General features: G+C 39.4%; 2 protein-coding genes across 5 annotated transcripts in view; one reads left to right on the top strand and one right to left on the bottom strand.

Moving 5' to 3' along the window:
- The first annotated feature begins 210 nt into the window (after positions 1 to 210).
- Positions 211 to 27189, top strand: part of LOC111565870 (vascular endothelial zinc finger 1-like) — a 41339-nt gene continuing 14360 nt past the window's right edge. For all 4 annotated transcript variants that reach the window (XM_023266166.3, XM_055012132.1, XM_023266165.3 and 1 more), the window contains exons 1-2: positions 211 to 344; positions 16849 to 17603. In XM_023266166.3, coding sequence (XP_023121934.1) covers positions 312 to 344; positions 16849 to 17603 — 788 coding nt within the window. In that variant the 5' untranslated portion in view covers positions 211 to 311. The remainder of the gene's footprint in view (positions 345 to 16848; positions 17604 to 27189) is intronic.
- LOC111565866 (WD repeat-containing protein 20-like) lies at positions 20235 to 20690 on the bottom strand. The gene is made up of 2 exons (XM_035946395.2): positions 20347 to 20690; positions 20235 to 20242 (listed from the first exon to the last, which is right to left on the bottom strand). The coding sequence occupies exons 1-2, from the start codon at positions 20672 to 20674 to the stop codon at positions 20235 to 20237; spliced, it is 336 nt and encodes a 111-aa protein (XP_035802288.1). The 5' UTR covers positions 20675 to 20690.

Here is a 27189-nt window from a genome sequence, read left to right as displayed (position 1 = left end):
TATATGTGTGTGTGTGTGTGTGTATATATATATATATATATATGCATATATATATAGATAGATAGATAGATAGATAGATAGATAGATAGATAGATAGATAGATAGATAGATAGATAGATAGATAGATAGATAGAGAGAGAGAGAGAGAGAGAGAGAGAGATAGAGAGATAGAATGCTTAACTATTCAAAATAAGTGTCCGCTGGACTTGGTTCAGCCCTGGGGGTTACAGGAAGTTGTCGCTGCCATGTTTAGCTGCTTTGTTGTAGATTCCTTGTAGGCTTCCTGCAGATTTTAGCGTTTAAGTGTTGCAATGGAACCGAGCTGGAGTACGTTTTTATTCCAAGTAAGTGGCACTACATAGCAGTAGTCTGGGAAATTGCTTAAGCGTTTTCAAAACAGTGTTGCCATTTTTCCTCAAATCCTATATATCACTTTATGAAACGAATCAGAGTTGGCCAAGCAAAACAAAGGTGTTAGCAATAGCTTGCTAGGTAGCTTCGCTATGTGGGTTCCTGTAGCAAACTGCTAAGCTGCTTTATCGAACCCGAGACCAAGACCGCCGGCTCTGTCGAGTCTACCGATCTACAGAGACTCCACAGAGCCACTATCTTGGAGTAGTTTAAATGGTCTGAACTCTGTTTTACATCACAATTATGGATTTGTATCAGTTGGCACGATAAGTTGCAGGGAAGCTGATTTTTGGTTCCATCGTTGTTGCTGCGCGCGCGCTAGCAAGTTAGCTAGCAAGTCGAGCTTTTGCTGTTACATATAGGTATGCTATGGTAAGCTAATTGGCTAACAGGTTAGCTAACTAGTTACTTTTCTCGTCCGCGCCACAGCAATCATCGCCGCAGTGCAGATAACAGTAACAGGTAAGCAGTGCTTTATCGTGAGTTCCAGACTCAACATTGTGTGAATCAAAGCAGCTGCAGAGATTTTAACCCATTTACCTGCCCGTTAACGTGAAGTTGCTAACATTGTAAATAGGACGGTACCTAGCACGCGGACAGAAGCAATTAAATCACACAGATGCAAAAAACTTTCCTCATGTACCACAGATTTGTAGCTGCAGATAGCAAACAAGAATAGAAATTAGGCGAATCGTCATTTACTGTGGACCCGACACTCCTTTACGCTTGCTATAATTTAATTTGAAAACTAAATGTGATCTTTTGTTTTGCAAAGCATAATATAGCATCGGCAATTTGTTTTCAAAATCACGAGCAGGCACACATCAGTTTGACTGCATCCTGTAAACAAACGTTAAGTGAAATGTTACAGATATGGCCCGGCATTGCAATGTGTCTGCAAAAGCTGTGTAAAGTATTTCAGGAATACAAAGCGGTGGTGAAGTGTTGATCTACTAAACTATGGGCAGGGTCAAACGACTTAAAGTAAATAAAAATTCCGTAACGTCAAGTACATCTTACTTTAGTCACCATTTGCTTTAATGGCGTTTTGGTAGAAATACTGCCTCTGACATAGGCCAGCTGCTTGTGTGACTGAAAACTTTACAAACTGTTTAATTGCATATTGACAATAGAGTGTAACTTGCTACATATAAGGCGTTTGGGCAGTCCAAGTGCGTCTCTTGTTCTGTCACTGATTGAGAAATTTGCCTCCAATTTAGTTAATTAATGAATTGCATAGTATTGTACAAATGTAGCAATTTATTTCTAGCACTGAATGTAAACTTGTTTGAAAGTCGTTGAATTTCCCAGAAACATCTAATGGTAAAAATAGCATTACCTGCTTCCTGATGTGTAAGAAAATAAAATGATAATAGTTGTGAATTTACTTTAATTGGAAACAGTAATATTAACAGAGAGTATGCCATCTTTATTATAGTATATTAGTAGATTATGTCAGGTCCTTTGGCTGTACAATATTGTGTACTGTTCTTGAAAACTTGATTCAATCTCTTTACATTTTATAAGATCCAAAATAATGAAATCCTCATTAAACTCTGATTAAAGCATAGCTGAACCATAGCCTGATGTGCACCTCCCCAGAAGTGTAACTTCAGGCACCAGAGTCACTTAACTTTTCTACAATCATTCCAGAATTCTTTAGAATAATTCAAGAATTTTAACTATTAGGCTGAATGTTCATTATGTTTCTGTGTAATAATTGAAATTCTTGAATTCATCCAGTGAATTGTACAAAACATCCCACATAGATTAACTTCAGTGGTGGCTTAACATGGAAGAATGTCAAGCTGTGTGATTAGGGTTGTGCTGTTCAGAAATTGTAGGTTATTTCTTTCCTGAAGTTGATTTATATACAGTCTTGAGCCTGACCTTGGTTTCAGATATGGTTAAGGATTACAACAGACATAACTGCTCTTAATAGGCTAATATTTAAAGAATATATGCATCTTCTGTTTCTATGTGTTGATAGGTTTTAGTGGGGTAAAAATATCACTTGCATTGCTATTTCTGAAAAAAACTCTGTCAACAAACCTTTTAATAACCAGATTGCCACATGTTTGTACATACTTAACCAGTGAAGTTTCTTGTTGCTTCAAGTCTTCATATTACTGTCTATTAAAAATCAAGAATATGTTATTATATGGTAATGCAGAAAGTGAAAGTATATTTTAAACTGAAATTGAAATTCTGTTTTCACTCTTCAGACTGTTAATCTGACTACAAAACACAGGCCTGTAGACTCCCATGACTGTAATTTCATGAAGTTTCAGTTGCCACTGCATTTGTGGTACTTATGTGGCAAGGCTTGCCATGTGTAGGCTGCTGCTTTCCTCCACTGTTACGAAGATGCAGCTGTTAGTGGTTAGCATTTGTGTTGTGACAGCTTGGTTTCATGGCAGGCTCGGCCAGAATACCTGGAGCTGGCGTGTAGAAAACTAATAGACTTATTATTTCAGGTCCAGTTCATGTGATAATACATTTAATGAGCTGGTAGTCTAACAAGACAGTATCTGACAGTGTAATTCAGATTTGTAGACATAGTATTCTGTCAAAGGGGACTGCTATGGTGAATTCAAAGCCATCAGCTACAAATGCAATGTCTTAGTTTCATTAGGGTCCAAGCACCAACAGTGCGAGAACCCTCTTGGAATGCAAGAAATTCTTCTTAATATACTTTTTTGGCGGGCAAAACAATCTGAATTTAGAAGGCCTAAAAATCCACGTGAAAATTGGCACATATGTCAGGGCTGACGAAAAATTTTATATTTTAGGGGAATTGCACACACGTGTAAAATGGCTCGAGTGCCTGCTGGAAACAATCAAACATTTACTACAGCCAGTACATGTCAACTACAGCGATAAAAATGGAAGGAAGTGCTGTCTAACCAGCCTGTACACGCTCCAGTTTGCATCAAACTTTACATATGTGATTGGAGTCCAGCCCTCATCACATCCATAGGCCGCTATACATTTACAGTCATAGTGCCAGCTGGTGGACATGCTTGAATTAGCTGACCAGCAAGAATGCGAGGACCCGATTAATGCTACTTGAGGCTTTAATTTGTGTTTGTTATTTTCCATTCCCCTAACTCTTTCAGCACTTAGAAGCATCTTAGAAGTAACATCACCTTTACAAATCATCAAAAGCTGCTTTCCCTGTATTTGCTGTGAAAGACAGAGCACAGTTGACTGTGTCAGACTTCCATACACTAAGAAAAATGCTATTTGCAATAGTGATTGTAGTCTGAGAATTGCCATAGTGTGGCAGGTATAAAAGCGAGTCGACAAACTGTGAAGGCCCCCATCTTTCTCCACCACACTAAAACACACAGCGTGGCCCCACCCCTCCTCCTTCTTCTAGTCCTCCTGCTCCTCTCCAAAACCAAAGGCCATCAGTGCTTGGATTTTGTTGTTCATAGAAGAACACTGAATAAAGCAGCGCTGGGAATCCTGGCCCCCTCAGCTCCTTCGCCCCCCTCCTGACTGACCGAGTTGGGATGCTTGGCTGAACCTGAAAAGCCATGGGTCAGGTCTTTAACCCTGCCCAGTAGTGAGTACAGAAAGGAACAAGGCTGTCTCAATCACCACATCACTAGGCTGACCTGTTGCAAAGCTTCTGGTTACAATGTGAATCTCTGCATTCTCTGTAGCTGATATATTCCCCCTTGCCCTCCCTCTCTCTGTTCATCCTATTCCACTGGGGATCAGCCATGACCAATTGGACAATGCCTGCCAGCAGCTGCAGACTTAAGATGTCTTCTGTACAGTTTTTTTTAAACTGCTGTTGGCTGCATTCTGTTCCAGTCATTTCTCTTTTTTTATCTACAGAACTTTGTAGAGATTTGCTGAGGTGGTTTGTGCTAAGATCAGGCTATACAAGTTGGAAACTGCATTGTAAAACTTAGTTTTGAAATGAGAGTACAGTATTGCATATTCTTTTATTTCTGTTGTCAGAGAATGGAACAAGTATTAAATAGTCACTGACGTGACTCACTGAGAACACATCTTAACCCTTCCCTTCATAGGCAATTTCCATACTGGTGAATTGTTGTTTTCATAAACAGAAAGTAGTCTGACAAAATCATCATACACGAAGCTTAAAACCAAAGCTCAGCTATATTTACTTGTCTTTAAAAATCATATTTGGGAAAATATCTCCATCACTGGTAGAAGATTTAGTTTGAGATATTATTTTGAGCAGGGCTAAATTGTTGATGGTTTAACACAGAGGGAGTCAGGAAGTATTACTAATGAAGGTTGGTTGGCATTTTGATTTAGTTGCAATTTGAGACGGAATGGTCTTTATTTTTCCAGTAACTTAAGTAGATATTTCTCTGCCATGTCGTTGTCTGGTGCAAGATCTGTACATGGTTGAGCATATAGGGTGGTATTTAATTCACTAAATAAAACATTTGGATTAAAACTTTTTAAAATATTATCTCTGAAAAATATCCTTATCTTTCATCATTTACTGCTTTCTGGTAGCATTTCGTATATTTCTTAAAAGTATTTTGGGTAGTTGCGTTCCTTGTTTCCATTTCTGTTGTAGTTTTCAACATTTTTGTTTCAAGTGTGATCATTTAGTGAGGGAAGGCTGTTGGACCTACTTGTCTAATATTGAGTTGGGCAATACGGTCAAGAATAGAGAGATGGCAACTTCCAGTGGCACGACAATGAAGATGGCAATCTAAAGTTTCAGCTCCTGACTGAACCACCATGAAGAAGATGCAGGCTGTAGCGACCAGGCTATGCTAGCAGAAACGGTCACGTGAGCCTCCATTCGTAACACCGTAAACGTAACCATGGCCAAAGCCATGTCTGGATTACACAATATTATTTCCAAACAGTAAGAGCACCAGATCATCTTCCAAGAGGATATTACAAAACAGTTTGTCAAGATGAGAACAGACATCCACCAGAAGTTGGAGGAAACTGCAGGGAAAATAGAGGCTACTTTACAGAGACTCAGCAAAGCCAAGCAGCGCATCGGAGAGGTGGAAACATTTGGTGTGGAGATACAGGAGTTTTAACCCAGATACAGAAAATCCCCATATACACACGTCACAATAATATTCAGATGCTTGGTATCAAAGAAGGAGCTAAGGGAACCTCAGTGGTTCGCTTCATGGAGAACTTTGTAAACCTTGAACTGGGTGAGTGTACCAGCTTGAACAAACTCAACATTGAACATGCACACAGGGCAGCTGAACCTAAACCTGCTGAGACTGCTCCTCCGAGATGGACGGTAGTGAGGTTTCTGAAATACATCACCAAGGAGAAGACAATGTGCACGGCGTGAAGGAAAAAAATCATCCTGGACAGAATAAGGGTGCTAGAGGACTGCACAGCAGGTGTGATGGAAAAAAGGAGGGAGTACATATCAATCAAAGAAGTGCTGAATGAAGACACAATAAGAGTCCAAACACCAATGACTAAAATGCATGTTTTCCTGGTGTCAGGAACAGTCACGTATAAGAGTGCAGACCAAACTGCCAAGGATCTACGAGCAAGAGGCCTTCTGATACCACCGACCCGCAAGGGCAGATGGAAAGAAGCACTGCCAACGAACCCCTGCTGGGAAAAGGTGAAGAGCAACCAGCACAGAGTCGGAGGTGAATATCAGCAAAGGATCCGAGACAAGCTTGTTGGTTCAGCCGACTAGCCAAAACAGACAAGGCCTGTCAATTAATTTTTTTTATTTGTTTACCTGAAACGGCAGTGATAGTAAGCTGCATCATATGACAAAGGTATCCGAATCCTTCCTTATTGTATTTCCATCTTTAACCCAAACTGTTAACATTGTTTGAACACTGCTAGGATTCAGAGGAATTTTACTGATTAACTCTGGCGTATTTTAATTTAGGAACAAGGTAGTCAGCCTACAGAATTTGAATAACAGCCACCCACACAAACAACCTAAAGGGCCCCACCACCCCGTGGCTGGAACGACCCCTTATACAAGAGGCCCACAGACAGCCTCTTTGATGGAATCCCAGTTTTTATTTACTGACCTTTTTCACTGTTGCAGCTGTTTTGTGCTCATTGTTCATAGAAATTGTTCATTGTTTTTGGATTGTGAGCATGTTTGAGAGAAGTCAGGTTAACACATGCATAACAAGGAATGTAAGGTTATCATTCTTAATGTTAATGGTTTGACTAGAGCCATCAAGAGGAATAAAATGCTATCTAAGGTACACAGAGAGAAGGCACAAATTATATTCTGGCAAGAAACTCACTTAACAAGCTAAGAGTGTGAAAGATAAAGAAAATGGGTTTTAAACACGCTTACCGTATTTTCGTGACCATAAGGCGCACCGTATGAAAAGGTGCAGTCTCAGTTACGGGTGCTATTTCTGTATTTAACACATACATAAGGCGCACCGGATTATAGAGCGCGGGCATGGTAAAACATACCGGTATGCTAGCTTAAAACATGCATGCTAGCGTGTGTTTTAAAAAAGGCAGCGGAAGCAAAACTGAGTTCAGTTGTACTTTATTGAAGTATTTAGCAATGTTTTCACATTGTTTTTTGATCAATCCTCATTCACAAATCCATCAAAGTCCTCATCTTCTGTATCCGAAATGAACAGCTGGGCTAGTTCTCCATCGAACACGCCAGGTTCCCGCTCGTCATTGTCAGAGTCAGTCTTGTTGCCGTGCGGCTCCTCATAAATGATGCCGGCTTTTGCGAGAGCTCGAACAACAGTGCAAGCAGACACATTAGCCCTAGCATCCGCAATCCATTCACAAATTGTGGCGTAACTCGCCCGGCGCTGCCTCCCAGTCTTAGTAAAACTGTGTTCGCCATCTGTCATCCATCGCTCCCACGCCGTTCGCAACTTCACTTTGAACGCCCTGTTTACACCGATGTCCAGCGGTTGGAGTTCCTTCGTCAAGCCTCCCGGAATGATAGCAAGCTCCGAGTTCATTTGCTGCACTTGGTTTTTCACAGCGGCTGTGAGATGGACGCGCATGGAGTCACAGATCAACGGGGACGGTGACGTGTGGAAAAAACCATCTGGTCTCTTTACGTACACCTCACTCAGCCACTCTTTCATTTTCTCTCGTCCATCCAGCCCTTTTGATTGGCCTTAACGATGACTCCGCTCTCAATCAGTCAAGCGGAGCGCTCATCAAAGTCACACAACAACATTTACAGATTTTGGAACTCGGTGCACACGTAAGGCGCACCGCATTATAAGGCGCTCCGTCCATTTTGGAGAAAATTTAAGACTTTTAAGTGCGCCTTATGGTCGCGAAAATACGGTACTAGTCAACTTTAAAACAGGATTCAGAAGGGGTCTATCTGTCCTTCTGAGCTTCTGCCAGAAACCAAAGATAAAGAGGGTAGGATCATTATGGTGAAGATGATAAAGAGGTGATTTAGCTAAGTGTCTATGTGTGTCCAGGTAGCAACAGTGTGTACCTTCAGAAATATTCTAAATAATTGCATTTAAAACTGCTGAAGTTTTGATTGGCACACGCAACTTTAACATGATTTCAAGTCCAAAACTGGGCGTGACAAATCAAAAAAAGGAAAACCACTAACATTGAACGATAGTTTAAAGTCAAGGATCTTGGTTTGATAAATGTCTGGAGAGACTTTCAAAACCAATTATACATTTTTGTCAAATCGACATTATGCCTATTCAAGGATTGACTATTTATTTATGCGTAAGTCAAAGAGCCATAGGTTAAAAGAATGTGAAAAAGTCATTGAGACATATCAGATCACTTCCCCGTCCACTTAAAATTACACTGAAATAGTGGATAGAAAACAACAACATGGAGATTAAATATTAGTATGCTAAATAACCCTGGCTTCAATGAAAAAATCAAGAATGAACTAAAAGCATAATCACAAGATGTGACAAAGTGGAGAAAAACTTAAACATACATTATGAGGCAGGCTCTAAAGCCTCTAAGATATTAGCCTGGGGGCTGAGAAAAAAGCAAACGCACAATACAGTCTATAAAATTAAAGATCCTAATACTAAAAAGGTAACATAAAAATTAGAAGGGATACAAAAAGCATTTGAGAAATTTTACCAGGCTTTGGACACTGAACCTACAACATTTGAGGCATGCAAACCTGAAGAATTCCTAAGCCAGTTGGACCAGCCCTCTCTGTGTAAAATTCAAAATGACAAATTTAATACCTTGTGGAAAAATTGATAAGGTTATCTCCTCCCTCAAGTCCTGCATGTCTCCTGGGACTGACGCATCACTCAGGGAGGAACTAATACCATTATTACAAGAGTTTCAATTACACTTTGAAGGAGGGAGATATTTCCCCATCTTGGAGGGAGGCCACTGTCTCAGTAATTCCAAAAGAAGGTAAGGACTTAAGAGAATTCAGAGTGTATAGACCCGTCAGTGTCCTGAAACCTAGTGCTCTTTAACATATTTATCTAGCCACCATTAGGCAAAACCTAGGTCTAGAAGGTATCATAATGGAGTACAAAATATGCCTTCGTACGTATGACGTTTTGGTCAGCCTCAAGAACCCAAGTCTGGACCTCCTAGCTAAATGGATTTGTTACAGACATATGGAACCTTGTCAGGCTATGCTCTTAATATTGGTAAGATGAAGGCTTTTGTGTTTAATTTTACTCCATCACCAGATCTTAAAAAGAGTATAACTTTAACTGAGATTCTGGTTCTTTTAAATATTTAGTGTAACATTCACAAAGGACATATCCTGAAAAGGATTTGCATAGTAATACATACAGTCAGGTCCATAAATATTTGGACATTGACACAATTTTCTGCATTTTGTCTGTACACCACCACAATGGATTTGAAATGAAACAATCAGAAAGAAAGAATGCACTGGTGAGCTCAACAACATCAAAAGACTTGGAAGACCACAGAAAACAACTGGTGAATGACAGAAGGATCCTTCCCCTGGTCAAGAAAAACCCCTCACAACAGCTGGCCAGATCAAGAGCACTCTCCATGAGGTAGGGGTATCTGTGCCAAAGTCAACAATTAAGAGAAGACTTCAGCAGAGCGAATACAGAGGGTTCACCACAAGATGTAAACCATTGGTGAGCCTCAAAGACAGGAGGGCCAGATTAGAGTTTGCCAAGAATTGTCTACAAGAGCCTGTGCAGTTCTTGAACAACATCCTGTGGACAGATGAGACAAAGATCAACTTGTACCAGAATGATGGGAAGAGAAGAGTTTGGAGAGGGAAAGGAACTGTTCAAGATCCAAGGCATACCTGCTAATCTGTGAAGCATGGTGGTGGTAGTGTAATGGCATGGGCGTGTATGGCTGCCAATGGAACTAGTTCTGTTATATTTATTGATGATGTGACTGATGACAAAAGCAGGCAAATTAATTTTGAAGTGTTTCGGAAACTATTATTTTCTCATATTGAGCCAGATGCTTCAGAACTCATTGGACGGTGCTTCACAGTGACACAAAGCAGCTGTGAAAGCAACCAAAGAGTTTTTTTTAAGGCAAAGAAATGGAATGTTCTGCAGCGGCCAAGTCAATCACCTCACCTGAATCCAGCTGAGCTGCATTTCACTTGCTGAAGACAAAACTGAAGGGAAAATGCACCAAGAACAAGGAGGAACTGAAGACGGCAGCCGTAGAGGCCTGGCAGAGCATCATCAGGGACCAAACCCAGCATCTGGTGATGTCTATAGGTTCCAGACTTCAGACTGTCATAAGGATTTGCAACCATATATTAGAAATCACAATTTGATTCATGATTATGTTAGTTTGTCCAATTACTTTTGGTCCCTTCAAAAGGTGGAGGGCACATATAAAATGTGTTGAAATTCCTCCACCTAAATACCCTCAAATTAAAGCTGAAAGTCTGCACTTGAAGCAAATCTGGATTGTTACATTTCAAATCCGTTGTGGTGTACAGAGCTGAAATGCTGAAAATTGTGTCAATTTTCAAATATTTATGGACCTGACTGTATATAAAAGAGGACCTTGATAGGTGGGCCTTTCTGTCCCTGGAACTTAGTATCAGAATAATGATGACAAAAACAAATATTTTACCCAGAGTGCTTTACTTGTTTCAGTCCTTACCCATTCATATCCCAGACAATCAGTTTAGAGAATGGGACAAGGTGATTTATCAGTCCATCTGGAACGGTAAAGCTCTTAGAGTCAGATACAAAAATTTGCAGTTGCCAAAACCTAGTGGAGGGATGAAAAGATTATTGGAGAACATACAGGTATATAGTTGACATAAGAAGCCACTCAAATTATGTAAAGGCAAAATGGGAAAAAGAATGGTGGATTGTGATTGCCCCTGAAAAATGGACACACATCATTAATACACAAATCACAACTGCAGCTTCTCGTACATGGAGGGATTCTCATGGAAAAACTGTATTAGATATTCTGTAACTCCACAACAAAAGTCCAAACAGACTGGTACTCAATCCAGATGCTGGAGAGGATGTGGCCATTGTGAAGTAGACCACCCACATATTCTGGGTATGCTCTATTCTTAAACTGTTCTAGGACAGTGTTCATGAAACTGTCTGACAAGTCCTGTGTTACCATATTGAATTCGCTTGGATGTCATATTATTATGACAAACTTATCCAAAAGTGACAAGGTACCTCCTAAAAATCTTTATGGCAGTGAGTAGAAAGGCTGTAACAAGGCAATGGCTCTGTAGGGAACATCCTACTGTCAACTAATGGGCAGCCACAATGACATATCCAGTGTACAGAATGTATGACTTTCAGTTTAAGACTACAAAAGGACAAATGCGTTCCTGTCTGGGAAAAATGAGACACGTACCTCACAAAAAGAGGTGATAACCTGCTTTGTTTTTGATCTATGGTCTTTGAAAACAGTATTGTCATTTTATTGACTCTGTTGGTAGGCTCCTATCATCTCAACTGTTGCTGTTTATAATATTGCTATCTACTTTGTAAATGTGTGAATTTGTGCTTTGTTTTGATATAATGATGCAGTATATATATATATATATATATATATATATATATATATATATATATATAAAAATAAAATTAGTACACAATTCTATCACTATTTAAGTAATAATTTTCCTATTGTGTAAAAACAGTCTCCTTGGAAAAATAAAGTTTAAATTACAAAAAAAGACTGGAGAGACAGTGAACAATTCATCTGAATTCTGGGGAGACGTAACGGGAAAAGATCACCCAGAAAAACTTTGCTGAATTCCGTTGTAGAGGCAAACATGTCAGACCATGTGATGCATGATGGAATGAAGTTTTAAAGCAGAAGAGGGAAGTGGAGCTCTGAATATCACAGCTTTGTGGCCCAATACGTGGACATCAACAAACAAAAGGTTGTCTGGTCAGTAGCCCGAATAACCACATAGAGAGTATAACCTAAACTCTTAAACGTTGTGGTAATAGAGAAGTTGATATCCCTTAATGCGTATTGAATGTTGAAACTATGACTGCTTAGACACTGTGTGTGTGTGTGTGTGTGTGTGTGTGTGTGTGTGTGTGTGTGTGTGTGTGTGTGTGTGTGTGTGTGTGTGTGTGTGTGTGTGTGTGTGTGTGTGTGTGTGTGTATATATATACACAAACATACATGAGTTAAATTTGGCCTCTATCCCCTTTGAAGTAATTTTATTTTGCAATGATACATTGGTTGCTTAGGAACACTCTCTGAAGCTCCTGTTGTGTAGCATATGTATGCACAAGTGTGCAGAATCGCCTCTATTGTGTCAAAATGCTGACCCTTACACTTGAATGTAATTTTCAGTAAATGGTTGCATCAAACCAAATCTGACAAGTTGGTCAGCTGGAAAGAGACAACTGTGTTCATGTTGCCAACAAGCCTGAGCATTTTTAATATGCTGTGAGGCATGCATTGCAGCTCTAGACTAACTTTTTAAACTGGTAGCACTGGTGCAGGTTGTGGTAGACGCTGCAAGGTGGCTTCAGTACTCTCAAACAGGTATGTGAGCAGATACTACTTTGAAAAGATTAAAATAAGGTTTTGTTAAGCAAGATGAAACCCAGTGATTTTTAACTACATGTGCTGTTTTTATGAGACAAGTTTTTTTTTTTTTAAATCAGCAGAATGCGTTTTAAATGTACATACCGCAGTTGATTGTGTTCATATGATAGTGGAAGGCCCAAATCATGATTGTTAAAAATATTCATTTAATTTTGCAGCCCTACCACTACGTTAGTCATTGTAATTGAATGTATTATTTTTTCCTGCACTGGTTTAATATCTTCCTGCCTGCACCTGCTCTCTGATCATCAGTTGTTTCTGTTTCGGACCTCCCCCTCTCTGCCTCCTCTCCACACAACAGCTCAACTAGCTTGTTTTATACATCAGGCAGGGAAGACTACAGAGCCATGGAAGAAATAAAAGTTGTACTTTCCACTACTGTGGTTAACGTAGTCGCTACCCACAATGGTTAGAGTGACACCAAAACAGCTTAATGATCATCATTTTCTCACCCGAATAAGACCACTTGAATTCTTAACTTGCACGCTCAGAAAAAGAGGCACATATGCGACCACCTTGGTCGCAGTCTGAAGCCCTACGCTGGCACAATGGGACGTGCCACAGTTTCGGTTGCTTGCTCTTATGGTATGTATCCACAGGATCTCTCTAACGCTTTCCTTCATTGTCTTCATGAAATGCCCCGCATTGCATTCTGGTAGTGGTGTGTTGCATTTCAAATGACAGGGGTCATTTGACTATTCGGATCTCAAATATTCGGATACCACCGTAACAACTGAATATTCGGATGTTTGGGTCCAGCTCTAATTAGAAAGCAAATCTCATCAGTCTAAAAAAAATTTACATTATGTCCTTCACAATTTTGCTTTTGTTGTATAAATTTGGCAGATTATATTCTTTTTGTATTGGCCACATACAGATATTCCCCGTTCCTCACTGCAAAGGTATTTCCAATCGTTAATTTCAGTATTTACATTTCCTCGTGTTCTGGAGCTACACATTACACAGTCTGAAGTTGGCCTTCATTATATTTGTAAAATAGTATGTATTGTTTTGTATGTGTGTGTGGAGAGCATGGGGCTGGGTGATATAGCTTAAATGTTTTACATCTGTCAATATATTCGAGAATCATCGATAACTTTTAAATCACCCGTTTTTCATAATGGGTAGGAGAGTTTTGTTTTTTTTAATTTTAAGCACTTCATCCTATTAAGTTACACAAGTTAGGACTGGGTGATATAAATGAAAAGTGTAGGAAAGAGTGTTTCATTTCAATAGCAGCATATTCTTATCAATTCAGTAGCAACTGCATGGGTTATGTCCTTGTACCATTTGGATGTTTGTCATATGGTATTGTTGGTGAGTACGTCTCCGTAATGGATTACATGTGGGATGTTTCTTGAAATGTGTGTCATGTCTGGTAGCATTTTGCGTACTCCAAAGGGTAGAAGCAGTTAGGATGATCAGTAAGTTTGTTGTAGTCCTGCTTGGGATAATTATCATAAAGATTTGTACAAACGATCGTATTACTCTTACCAATGTGAATTTCCCCTGGCGTGGGGAGCAGTAAAGGATTATCTTATCTTAGTACTTCTTATTGATGTGGTACTTTCATGGTATTTTTCTTGCTTGCATTTGATAAACATCATGATAAAGAAAGATTTAAGATTGCTTTAATTTCTCGTAGGTGCTGCTGTTTATCAGTTAACATTTGTGAGCTCTACAACTGCATTATTTTGAACAAATCACTAGTATATTCTAAAATGCGGTCACTGACATGTCAAACAACATCATTATTTACAGCAGGTTTTTGTAAATACTAATTCAATTTCAATTCAATTCAATTCAATTCAATTCAATTTTATTTATATAGCGCCAATTACAGTCAAATTGTCTCGAGACGCTTTACAGAACCCATATGCCTGACCTCCAGAGCAAGCCAAAAGGCGACAGTGGCAAGGAAAACACCCTTTTAACAGGGAAAAAAACCTCGAGCAGAACCCGGCTCTAATGTGGGGGGACCCAGCTGCCTGCTGGCCGGGCGGGTTGAGAGGGACAGAAGAGGTAGAAAGGTAGAGATAGAGGGGTAGAGGTAGAGATAGAGGGATACAGATAGAGGGGTAGAGATAGAGAGGTGGGGGGGTGGGACACAAGGACCATAAAACACAGCCACACATCTGAAGCATCCAGCATCCAGCTCTGGGACCAGGGAAACTTGGAGAAAGGACACAGAAAGAAACAGAGTGAATGTAATGTAATAATGGTATATATAGTAAATACATAGGTAGTTAGAGAAGGGCTCAGTGCATCAAGAGAGGTTCCCCAGCAGTCTAGGCCTATAGCAGCATAACTAGGGGCAAACTAAAGGGACGTCAAGAGGGGAAGTCAGTTTTGCAAATGAAAACACCAGCTCACCCCGTCAGGATCACCCAGTCAGCCCTAACTATAAGCTTTGTCGAAAAGGAAGGTTTTAAGCCTGGTCTTAAAAATAGAGAGGGTGTCCGCCTCCCGAACCCAAACTGGGAGCTGGTTCCACAGGAGAGGTGCCTGATAACTGAAGGCTCTGCCTCCCATTCTACTTTTAGAGATTCTAGGAACAACAAGTAAGCCTGCAGTCTGAGAGCGAAGAGTTCTGCTAGGATAATATGGTACTATCAGGTCTTTAAGATATGATGGAGATTGGTTGTTAAGAGCTTTATATGTCAGAAGAAGGATTTTGAATTCTATTCTAGATTTAACAGGAAGCCAATGAAGAGAAACCAATATAGGAGAAATATGATCTCTCTTGCTAACTCCCGTCAGTACTCTGGCTGCAGCGTTTTGGATCAGCTGTAGATATTTCAGAGAGCTATTGGGACAACCTGATAATAAGGAATTACAGTAGTCAAGCCTAGAAGTAACAAATGCATGGACTAGTTTTTCTGCATCACTCTGAGACAGGATGTTCCTGATTTTCACAATATTTCTCAGGTGGAAAAAGGAAGTCCTACAGATTTGTTTTATGTGCGAGTTAAAGGACATGTCCTGGTCAAAGATAACACCGAGGTTCCTCACAGTAGTACTGGAGGCCAATGTAATGCCATCCAGAGTAACTATATGCTTTGAAAGCAATTCTCTAAGATGTTTGGGGCCAAATACAATGACTTCAGTCTTGTCTGAATTTAGTAGTAAGAAAGTATAGGTCATCCTGGTCTTTATGTCCTTAAGACAAACTTGCAGTCTAGCTAGCTGGTTAGTTTCATTTGGCTTCATAGATAAATACAATTGAGTGTCGTCAGCATAACAATGGAAATTAATACAGTGCTTCCTAATAATGTTGCCTAAGGGAAGCATGTATAATGTGAACAGTATTGGTCCTAAGACAGAACCCTGAGGAACGCCATGATTAACCCTAGTATGCTCAGAAGAGTCATTGTTGACATGCACAAACTGGAACCTGTCATGTCATGGTGATGGTAATGTCAGAGCACCATGGACAGGTTTTGCTCCCAAAATAAAACCTTATGCATTGCATTTGATAAAATTGTCCAGCATTATACCTATGATGTAGGTGTAATGCCATAATTAAAAGCTTAGGCTTAGTTTAGGGTTTCAGCGATAAACTTTCAAGCTAATCTTTCAAACTGCATTTCTTCACCTGTCTGTGTCATACAATGTGTAACAGATCGCTCATGTTTCTCCTCTTACATGCAAATGACTTGTTATACTTGGAGCAACGAACATTGTCTGCGTAATTGCACTTTTGAACATTTACTTCAGAATCTCTGTGGACTACATCAAGCTGCAGATGTGTAACAGAGCTGCTCTGCCCTGCAGACACAAAGCCCTCCTCTGAATTTCGAAAGTGAAAATGCATCATAGATGAAGACTGATTGTGCAGCATAATATTCCTCTTAATTTCTGAAATACCAACAGCAGGACTGTTAATGTCCGTGCTTATTGGTTGTCAGGTAAAATTTAGCTCTGTTGCTCGTTTGATACAGGGGTTTTGTACTCATCCCTAACCCCCACCCTTGGTCTGAACAATTTTCGTTCAGTTTCCGTTCAGTTTCCACATAGCAGTGTTTTAATCTCAGTTAGACTTTAAAAACAATAACAACAGACATACTGGCGAGTTGACACGCCTCTGCTCCTGTCTCACATGCTGATAGTGCAACTGACAAACTACTTGTTTAATGATAGACTGTTATCAATAATATGATCTGCTGTATAGGAGGCAAGTAGGGAGCACGCATCGAGCTTGTTTATGCAACTGAACTTGCATACATTTTGTTGTAGTTTATTCCCCAGTCTCAGAAGAGAGTATCTCTTAAAAGTAGTATTCCTCCTGTCCTGATGATCAGTCTTTGACTTTTAAGGGCGCACACTTAATCTTTCCAACTCTATTGGTCCAATCTTTCTTTTTTAATATGAGGGTGTGTAATAACATCATTTTACATGCCACCATCTTTGTCATTACAGCAGGCCAATGAGGCCCTACATCACCAGCACCAAGTAGGTGGAAACAGCCTATTGCCATTGCTCAATTCTGGGTCAGAGCCACCTGATCAGAAACCAGTGCTCCCTATCCCCTTGGACCAGAAACCACCTGTCACTGCTGCAGAGCTTCTCAAAGACAATGTCACCAGTGGGAATGGGGGAGGAAATAGTGGAGGGCCACCAGTTGCTGTGGTCAAAAAGGAGGCAAAATCAAAAACACCCTTCATCTGTGGCTACTGCAACAAGGCTTTCCGGGACAGCTACCACTTGCGACGACATGAGTCTTGTCACACTGGCATTAAGATGGTTTCACGGCCTAAGAAGACACAAACAGCCCCTACCATGGTGCCGCTTATATCTACTGTACCACGTGAAAATAGTGGAAATCCTTCATACATTACTACTGTAGCTGGTATCCTGACTACAGCCACGACATCAACATCCACAGGCACTAGCATCATGACCCCATTGCAACACCAACAGCAGCAGACCATCCCCAAGAAGCCCCCCAAGCAGGTGAAAAAGAATCATGGCTGTGACATGTGCGGTAAGGCCTTCAGAGATGTGTACCATCTCAACCGCCACAAGCTGTCACACTCTGATGAAAAGCCGTTTGAGTGTCCCATCTGCCAACAGAGGTTCAAGAGGAAGGATCGCATGACATACCATGTCCGCTCCCATGATGGTGGAGTTCACAAGCCTTACATCTGCTCTGTCTGTGGGAAGGGCTTCTCCAGGTATGTTTGTCTTTTCTCTGAACTTGCGCGTGGAAATGCAGTTGTTGTGTTACACAGGATATATTAAGGTTTGGCAGCATCTATTTTTCATATCTTGATGCCTTCACTAGAGTATGCCGTATTTATTGGTATTTATTTTCAAAAGAAAAACACACAAAAGCCATTGTAACACATGTAGCCTGCATGTTTAATATCAGTTAGACTTGGACAAAGCTCACTGGGATTACATGCTTTCAAGTTATTGCTTTTGATTAAATGCTTTGAGTTCAGGTAAAATCCATTAAGATTGCAAAAAAAGATAATTTGTACCTCCAAATAATTCTTGTTCCTGTTATAATGAATTGGTTTTATTTCCATTGATGAGATCATTGTCATTGGCATTAATCAAAAATTTGTACACACCTACTCATTCATTCATTTTTTTCCCCCATTTGTTTCTATGAAGATATACAAATGTGGAATACCTTTCATGGGATTATATAGCCAACAAAGAAAAATGTTTGAGTTTAAAATTATTTAAAGTAGCCACCTTTTGTTTTGAGAACAGTTTAGCACAGGATTGCACTTCCTCTGTTCAGTAGGCATCACTTTAAGTTTTCTGACATTCTGCTGGAATTCTGATGGGGGATTGGGCCATTTGAGATTCAGAAAAAGATATTTACATGCAATCATGAGTAAAAGTTTACATACACACATATCATGCGTATCATAACTGTCTTGAATTTCCAGTAACTCATATAACTCTTAATTTTCTGTGATGGAATCAGTGAAGCACGTGTCTTTGTCAAGAAAACTATCTTACAATTTAGGGCTTTCATAAATTCATTATAGTTCTTCTGGAAATATGGCAAAATCTACTGGGTCATATATATATATATATATATATATATATATATATATATATATATATATATATATATATATATATATATATATATATATATATATATATATATATATATACATACATATATATATATATATATATGTATATATAGCAACTTGAATTATCTGATTTGGTGATGTAGAAAGCTGTGTTTTCTTGGTGGTCTGGCCTATTAACTTCTTGTGAGTGATTATTATTACTACAGCAGGTGACTCCTCTGAGCCATTTCTAATAGGGCCCATTTGGTACATTAACCAAACTCAGCCACAATTATTAAAGTGGGAAAGTTTGAGGAGCTCAGCAAACATCTGAAAAATCTAATCATTGACTTGAGATCCCCTGGAGCCATTTTAAAGCTGCTACAGATCCAACAATAATCAGTGCAAATTTATTTGTAAGTAAAATGCATGGTACATTTGTGTCATTGCCATGATCAGGAAGAAAGCACAAGCTGTCACCTGCTTAGAGAAAATTAGTCAGGATGGTTAAGAGTCAACCAAGAATCACTAAAAAATGAATCTGCAATGAATTAGAAGCTGTTGTAACAGTCCCAGTAAAAGTCCCATTTCTGAGCTCAATCCCCCCCCCCCAAAAAAAAAAAAAAAAAATTGAATGCAAAAGTCAACTTGCCCTATTTTCCGAACCACATGTAGCTGTGTGTCACAGTGACACACACCATGTTTATTCCTTCTATTATGAAAATTTGGTCAAAAAATGGGGGGAAAAAATGATTAGAACTGAGCAGGTTTGACAAGTTGTACCACAGTAACAAAAGTATTGGTTAATAGTCTTATCCAAGTAGAACAGAATTCTCAAATTAAAATAACCATGACCAAATATATAGGTCTATTTAGACCTATATCTATTTTGATATTGAGATTTTTCTAATGGCAGATTTTCATGCCTTGACATATATTTAATAGCAATCTGATATGTTTATGTGAACAAGATTTAAGTGATAACTTTATTTTTGTGATAATAGAAAATAAGTGGAAAATTTCAGGCTTTTATCATGATAGTTTCTGAGATTTTGGCATTCAAACCACCTCAAATTTCAATGTGAGAAAAAAACACTACTGAAACTGGGTCTACAGTCCACTCAAAAAATTCTAAGAAAGTATTTGACATATTAAGCTAATGTTTCACACAACTAAATATCCATAGTTTATAAGAAAAAAGTTTCAAGCCAGTTGGAGATGGCCCCTAATGATTTGAAATGGAATTACACTGTTGAAAAACCTCAATATATGATTACAACATAAATGGACCATTGTTGCATTCTTGACATTTGTCTTTCAGGTGTTTGTAACACAGGCTATAACTTGTCTGAAAATAATACTGATGTTCTTGCTTGTAACTATTTCTCAGTAGCAATTATGCAGCAATGTCCTAGTTCTCACTGGCTCCAGTAAGGAAGACTCTTTTGGTGAGGAAAGATGTCCTTTGACTTCTTACTGTAGATTTTTGTAGTCAGAAGTTGTCTTACAGTGAAGTGCTTCTGATTCTTTGACCGTTTTTTCCACAAAGAAAGAAACTGTTCACAAAACTGAACAGTAGCACTAAAAATGTCACAGCTGAAGGACTGAGATTCAGTTCCCGGGTTAACTGCACCTCTTAAAGCTGCCATCTGTCTTCAGTCAGTGGACATTCTGTGTCTGGAACAATGGTGCTTGAGTGGTCATCATGTGGAAATCCACTATTTTCCCATTCAATATCAGGGACAAAATTGTGAATTTAATGCAGTATTATTTATCTGGATAGAAAAACACTTTTAAATGATAGGTTTTCTTGCCTTCTAATATAATCGATAAAACACAAGAATCAATGTTTTCATTAAAATCACATATTTGCATGTACCTCTGTGTTTTCTGGTACACATCACCCAAATGCACTTGTCTATGGGCTTGCTCAAGTCCGCAGCCTTTCTAACGCCTTTGTAGATGTAGAAGTAGAGCTCACGGCCCACATTGAAACAGATCCTGTCGCCGTTGCCCGACTGGTCGTTGACGTTCACGAAGGAGACCTTGACGGGGTTGGAGCCTTGCGAGTTGAAAGGCACCCTGTTGGGACGGTTGTATTCGGAGTGAGTGAGGAGTTTGTAGACACCTTCCCGAGTGGTGAACTGAGTTTTAATTTCGTTCATCTCCTTCCCTCCTCCCTCCGCCGCCATCTTTGAAATTAACATTCATCCCTTTCCCTCAGGCCGGATCTAACCCACAGCTGGTTAGATGTCATGTGGCTTTACGTTCTTATTGGATGACCATGATACTGTGAAAAGTATCAAGGTCATCCTGCAGGCGTGGCAGGAACACTTAGTGGAAACAAAATAGGTGTGCCATGTTGACAATGCTGAGGAATCCCTCTTCTTCAAGATAGTGGAGAACATCATAGTAGGTGCTCGTTACCGCTACCCACAGGTCTCTCTACAGCCGTTCATTCCTGGAAAATTTTAAAATTACTTAAAAAAATATTTTAGCTTCATATAAAAAATTGACTTACACTCAACTTCTCACACGACTAATTAAACAATTAAAAGGCAACATCATTAAGGTGTCTTTTATAAAGCGTTTTTCATCAACAAGTACACAAAATGGACTTTTAATCTGATGTTTCACACATTTTGGGTGTGTTTCGGCTGCCAAATTTGCAATTGTAAATGCGACAGAAAAAAATATAATAATAAATCCATGGGTTTCAACAGGGTCTTTGCACCTTTGGTGCTCAGACCCTAATTACCGGATTAGTTTATGTCAATATGGTGTATAGTAGCTCTGATGCAGTTGTACCTTTAGTCCTCTGGTTTCCAGAACTACCCAGCTGCTGAATGTGTTGTCAATGTGGCCTTATTACTGTTTTGCTCAGTCAAACTTTAACATAAACTCAGATTCAGTGCCTCTGTGCTCTCACTGTACAATAAACTTACTTATAACATTCGCACAACTTTAGCCGCGCTCGCAAAACTGTAACCAACGGCATGTTGTTAAAAGCTCCTCGCGAATATTATCCAAAAAATCCTGTTCTTAAGAAACATGTCATGCATTACTGGTTATTGAGTCTCCCAAAAACAAACGACATAGAATGCAAATAAAGGGTTTAATACACTTACCGAAGTGCCGCCATCACCGCTGGTTGCCATGGCCGACCACGGTCCTGTGCCGTCAACAGTCGGTGTCACATGAACAGAGGAGCGTCACTTGATTTGCTGGCCATTGGTTCGATTTAGGCCAGGATCGATTATTTACGCCTAAGTCCCCGGATGTGCAGTGAATTTTTTGACGTCGAATTTTGAACACATTGCGTTTTTAATTAGTTTTTAAAATTTTGATGAGCTAAATTCAGGCATAAAAAAATCACGTACATAATTTCGATGCAAAAAATTCAAACTTAGAAATTCAGCTCAGCTTTTGAAATTAAAAATCTGATGAGTCTGATTTTTTTCCATATTAGCGTTGCTGTATGATGACTTTTGACCAAATAGATTTTTTGTCACATTTCCAGAAGACTTGTAATAAATCTACAAAAGAACCAAAATTCTAAATTATTTTTATTGTGACAAAGACGCGGGTTTCGGTGATTCTTCGTAATAAAATTCATAGGTATAGGAGTCATTGGAAACTCAAGACTGCCATGATACACATTGTCTTTACAACTGTATGCAAACTTTTGTTCACAGCTACGTGTTTTGAAAATATTCTTGCATATTTTTTAACTGTTGTACAGAATTATTACAACTGTATTTACACACGTGGACAAAATTGTTGGTACCCCTCGATTAATCAAAGAAAAACCCACAATGGTCACAGAAATAATTTGAATCTGACAAAAGTTATAATAAACAAAAATTCTATGAAAATTAACCAATGAAAATCAGACATTGCTTTTGAACCGTGATTTAGCAAAATTATTTTAAAAAATAAACTCATGAAACACGCCTTGACAAAAATGATGGTGCCCTTAACTAAATATTTTGTTGCACAACCTTTTGAGGCAATCACTGCAATCAAACAATTTCTGTAACTGTCATTGAGATTTCTGCACCTCAGCAGTAATTTTGGCCCACTCCTCACGAGCAGACTGCTCCAGTTGTCTCAGGTTTGAAGGGTGCCTTCTCCAGACGGCATGTTTCAGCTCCTTCCACAGATTTTCAATAGGATTTAGATCAGGGCTCATAGAAGGCCACTTGAGAATAATCCAATGTTTTCCTCTTAGCCATTCTTGGCTGTTTTTAGCTGTGTGTTTTGGGTCTTTATCCTGTTACAAGACCCATGACCTGCGACTGAGACCAAGCTTTCTGACACTGGGCAGCACATTTCTCTCTAGAATACCTTGATAGTCATGAGATTTCATTGTACCCTGCACAGATTCAAGACACCCTGTGCCAGATGCAGCAAAGCAGCCCCAGAACATAACAGAGCCTCATCCATGTTTCACAGTAGGGACAGTGTTCTTTTCTTGATATGCTTCATTTTTGCGTCTGTGAACATAGAGCTGATGTGCCTTGCCAAAAAGTTCCAGTTTTGTCTCGTCTGTCCACTTTGGCTCAAAAAACAACAGATGGTGCGATCTGACACTGATGTACCTTGACCTTGGAGTTTACCTTTAATGTCTTTAGAGGTTGTTCTGGGATCTTTTGTTACCATTCGTATTATCCGTCTCTTCCATTTGTCATCAATTTTCCTCCTGTGGCCACGTCCAAGGAGTTTGGCTACAGTCCCATGGATCTTAGATTTCTGAATAATATGTGCAACTGTAGTCACAAAACATAGAGCTGCTTGGAGATGGTCTTATAGCCTTTACCTTTAACATGCTTGTCTATAATTTTTTTCTTCATCTCCTGAGACAACTCTCTCCTTCGCTTCCTCTGGTCCATGTTTAGTGTGGCACACACCATGTCACCAAACAGCACAGTGACTACTTGTAACCCTATAAATAGGCCGACTGACTGATTACAAGTTTGTAGACACCTGTGATGCTAATTAGAGGACACACCTTGATTGAACATGTCCCTATGGTCACATTATTTTCAGTCTTTTCTAGGGGTACCATCATTTTTGTCCAGGCCTGTTTTATGAGTTTATTTTTGAAAATAATTCTGTTGAACCATGGTTCAAAAACAAGGTCTGATTTTCATTGGTTAATTTTCATAGAATTTTTGTTTATTATTACTTTTGTCAGATTCGAATTATTTCTGTGACCATTGTGGGTTTTTCTTTCATTAACCGAGGGGTACCAACAATTTTGTCCATGTGTGTATGTATAAAGTCATGAGCAGTCCAAAAATCTACCTCAAGTAGAACTTATTTTTAAAAACCTTTCTTTCCACTGTAGCTCAATGAAGTGTCCGCTCAACACGTACAATACAAATGTGCGTATTGGATTTTCGTTGTCGGTGTGAAAGACTGATACATTACCACACTCAGGTTTCTGACTGAGAAAAGGATGAGCAATTGCATTTTCCATAATGTTGAATTTTCAGGTTTGCTTGAAGGTTCTGGATTATTCAGCTATGGGTGTGCTCATAAATTTAGTCTGTAATGGTCAGATTCAGTTTCAGATCACTCACAGCAGGGGGATTTAGTAATTTGAGGGCTGCAGGCAAACTCTCTTGGTTTTTCACCTTTTCTTGTAACTGAATGTTGGTGTTTTCAATGGTAGTAAAAGTACTCTGTTTTCTTACATAAAACTGCAAATACTGCACAGTAAAATTAATTTCAAAGCAAAAATTCCTGCATTTGATTTTTTTCTAGCGATGTTAATTCTTATTGTTCTTCTTATTTAGTTTTGAACCGTTAAGGAGTACTGTTAAAATACTGCTTTTATAAGCAGTATCAGAAAAAAGTACCACCAAACTACCCATAGTATCTTCCATTTGTGCTTTGTTGTTAATGTATTTGTTGTTGTGCTTTGTGATTGTTATTTTTATCAGTTGTGGTCAGGTTTCAGTTACTTTTCTGGTTTCGTGACCACCGTCTGTGCATTTCCTTGCATTTGCCATTAGGGGGCAGAGTCTATACATTATGCATTGAATCATGGAGACAAAACAATGCTGTGTGGAAGCCAGGCAATAGTATGTGTCTGCAGTGCTGGAGGCTGCACTCTCAAGACTGCAACTGCACTTCTAGGGATGCACATTTAGAGACTTTTTTTTCTAAGACAGTGCCACCTACCACATTGAATGGTCACTAAAGTGAGCAACTTAGGGTTTTAAAGGATGATGTCACTCAAAATATAGTCAGAATTTTAAAAGGTTTATTGAAGGAGTATCGTCCATCATGGCGGTAAATGCTGTCATCAACACAACAGGCGACACAAACACCAGGATCCTAGAAGTGTTGTCCTATCGATGCGGTCTTGAAAGTGCAGCCTCCAGGTCTGCAGACACACCCTACTCAAACCAGGTGCAGTCCCCTGCAATTGGCACATGCTACTTCATCTTAACATTATGACTTAAGTTTTAAACAACTTGCTCTCACACTGATCAGACAACATTTTGACCACCTGCCTAATATTGTGTTGGTCCTCTTTTTGCTGCTAAAACTCCTCTGACCCAATGGGGCATGAACACAGGACCTCTGGGGATGTCCTGTGGCACCTGGATGGTGGCAGTGAATTCTGTGGGTCCTGTGGGTTGCAGGGTGGGACCTACTTAGATCAGGCCTATCCTGCCACATCCTACAGATGCTCGTGTTCCCCAGGCCACACCTGAGCATAGTTGCTGTGTGTGGGGGTGCATTGTCCTGCTGAGGGTGGCAACTGGTATCAAGGACTGCTGTTGCCATGGGGGGTTGGGGGGGGGGGGTGTTTGGAGGATTGCTTGACCTGCAATGTTTAGGTGGGTGGTACATGTCAAACATCCACATGAATGTCAGGACTCAAGTTGTGACCCAGAAGAACGTTGTATTGTAAGTAGATGAGCGATATTGTTCACTTCACCTGTTAGTGGTCAGAATGTTGTGGCTGATCGGTGTATCTACAACTGCCTCTCAAAAATTCTGTGAAATTTTTTTTTCTTCATATGATTTAAAAAGGTACACACTCAAATAGTCTATATTCATTGCTTGTAAATGGATTTGTTTCATTTGATGATTATGGCTTATAGCTTATCAAAATCAGAAATCATTTTTTAAAAAAAATCTAATTATTACAGTATTTCCTAAGATCAACCAAAGAAAAGATTTATAATACAGAAATGCTGAAAAATATGTTCATTTATACACTCAATACTTGGTTGGGGGTCATTTACCATGAAATACTGCATGAATGCAGCATGGCATGGAGGTGATCAGCTTGTGGCACTGCTGAGGTGTTACTGAAGTAGTTCACTTGATAGCAGCCTTCAGCTCGTCTGTATTTTTGGATCGAGTCTTTCTCATCTTCCTCTTGACAATATCTCACATGGGGTTCTATAGGGTTCAGGTCAGGTGAGTCAGCTGGCCAATCAAGCATAGTAATATCATAGTCAACAAATCATTTGGTAGTTGTTCTGGTTCTGTGGGCAGGTACTAAGTCCTGCTTGAAAAGGAAAGTTGCATCTACACAGAGATTGTCAGTAGATGGAAGCATTAAATTCTCTAAAATTCTCTGGTAGATGCTGTGTTGACTTTGTACTTGATAAAATACTGTGGACCAACACCAGCAGATGACATGACACCCCAAATAATCACAAACTGAGAAAACTTTAAACACCTTAGATTCTGTGCCACTCCACTAACCCTAAGCCTTTGTCAAGACCTTGATTTCCAAATGAAATGCAAAATTTAATCATTTTGTCTGAGAAGAGGACTTTGTGCCAGTGAGCAATAGTGCTGTTGTTTTTCGCCTTAACCCAGGTTAGAAGCTTCTGACGTGGTCTCTGGTTCAGGAGTGTCTTGATATTAGGAATGTGACAAATGTTTCTTTCCTGAAGATGTCTGTAGTTGGTGGCTCTTGATACACCGACACCAGTCTTAGTCCTTGTGAAGCTCTCCAAGCTCTTGAATCGACTTTTCTTGACAATCCTCCTGAGGTTGTTCTCATCATTGTTGCTTTGTGCATCTTTTCCCTTACTTTCTTCGAGTCATTACTATGCTTCTATACAGCACTCTGCCAACAGCCAGCCTTTTCAATGATGATTTTTTTTTGTGGCCTATTGTCCTTATAGAGAGTGTCAATGATAATCTTCTGGACAACTGGTCAGCAGCCTTCCCAATGATTGGGGTTGTGTGTACTGAACTAGATAAAGGGATATGCTGTATTTATGCTGTTTATAAACAAATGTACTCAAACTCAAAATGAAATATTCTATTATTGTGAGACCCTGGATTTCTTATTTTAATGAGCGGTAATTATCAGTAAAGATTAGTAAATTGAAATACAGTGGTCCCTCGCCATATCGCAGTTCCCTTTTCGCCATCTCACTGTTTCATGGATTTTTAAATTTCATTTGGTTTTGCGAATTTTTCACTGTTTCACGGAATTTTATAGTTAATGTGATGAGCTGGGTTGAAGAACGACGCTGGAGAATGAATCCAGCGTCCTGACCTAAATATGTAGCGGGCAGCGGGAATTGATGGGACTTGGAAACACCCCCACAATTTAATCAGTTGCACTTTATGCACTATGCAACTGCCAGATGCTTTTAATTCGAAACAGACATATCAGCAATATTAAAAATATGGCAGGAAGTCATCAAACGCACTATACTTCACATTCACGGTCCTG

This window comes from Amphiprion ocellaris, chromosome 7, assembly GCF_022539595.1.
Source record: "Amphiprion ocellaris isolate individual 3 ecotype Okinawa chromosome 7, ASM2253959v1, whole genome shotgun sequence".
Lineage (NCBI taxonomy): Eukaryota > Metazoa > Chordata > Actinopteri > Pomacentridae > Amphiprion > Amphiprion ocellaris.
The sequence above is the reverse complement of the archived record's forward strand: the minus strand, read 5'-3'. Positions and strand labels throughout refer to the sequence as shown.

Coding starts and splice junctions, on each gene's coding strand:
- LOC111565866 (XM_035946395.2), bottom strand. CDS start 20,674: ATGTTAATTTCAAAGATGGCGGCGGAGGGAGGAGGGAAGGAGATGAAC.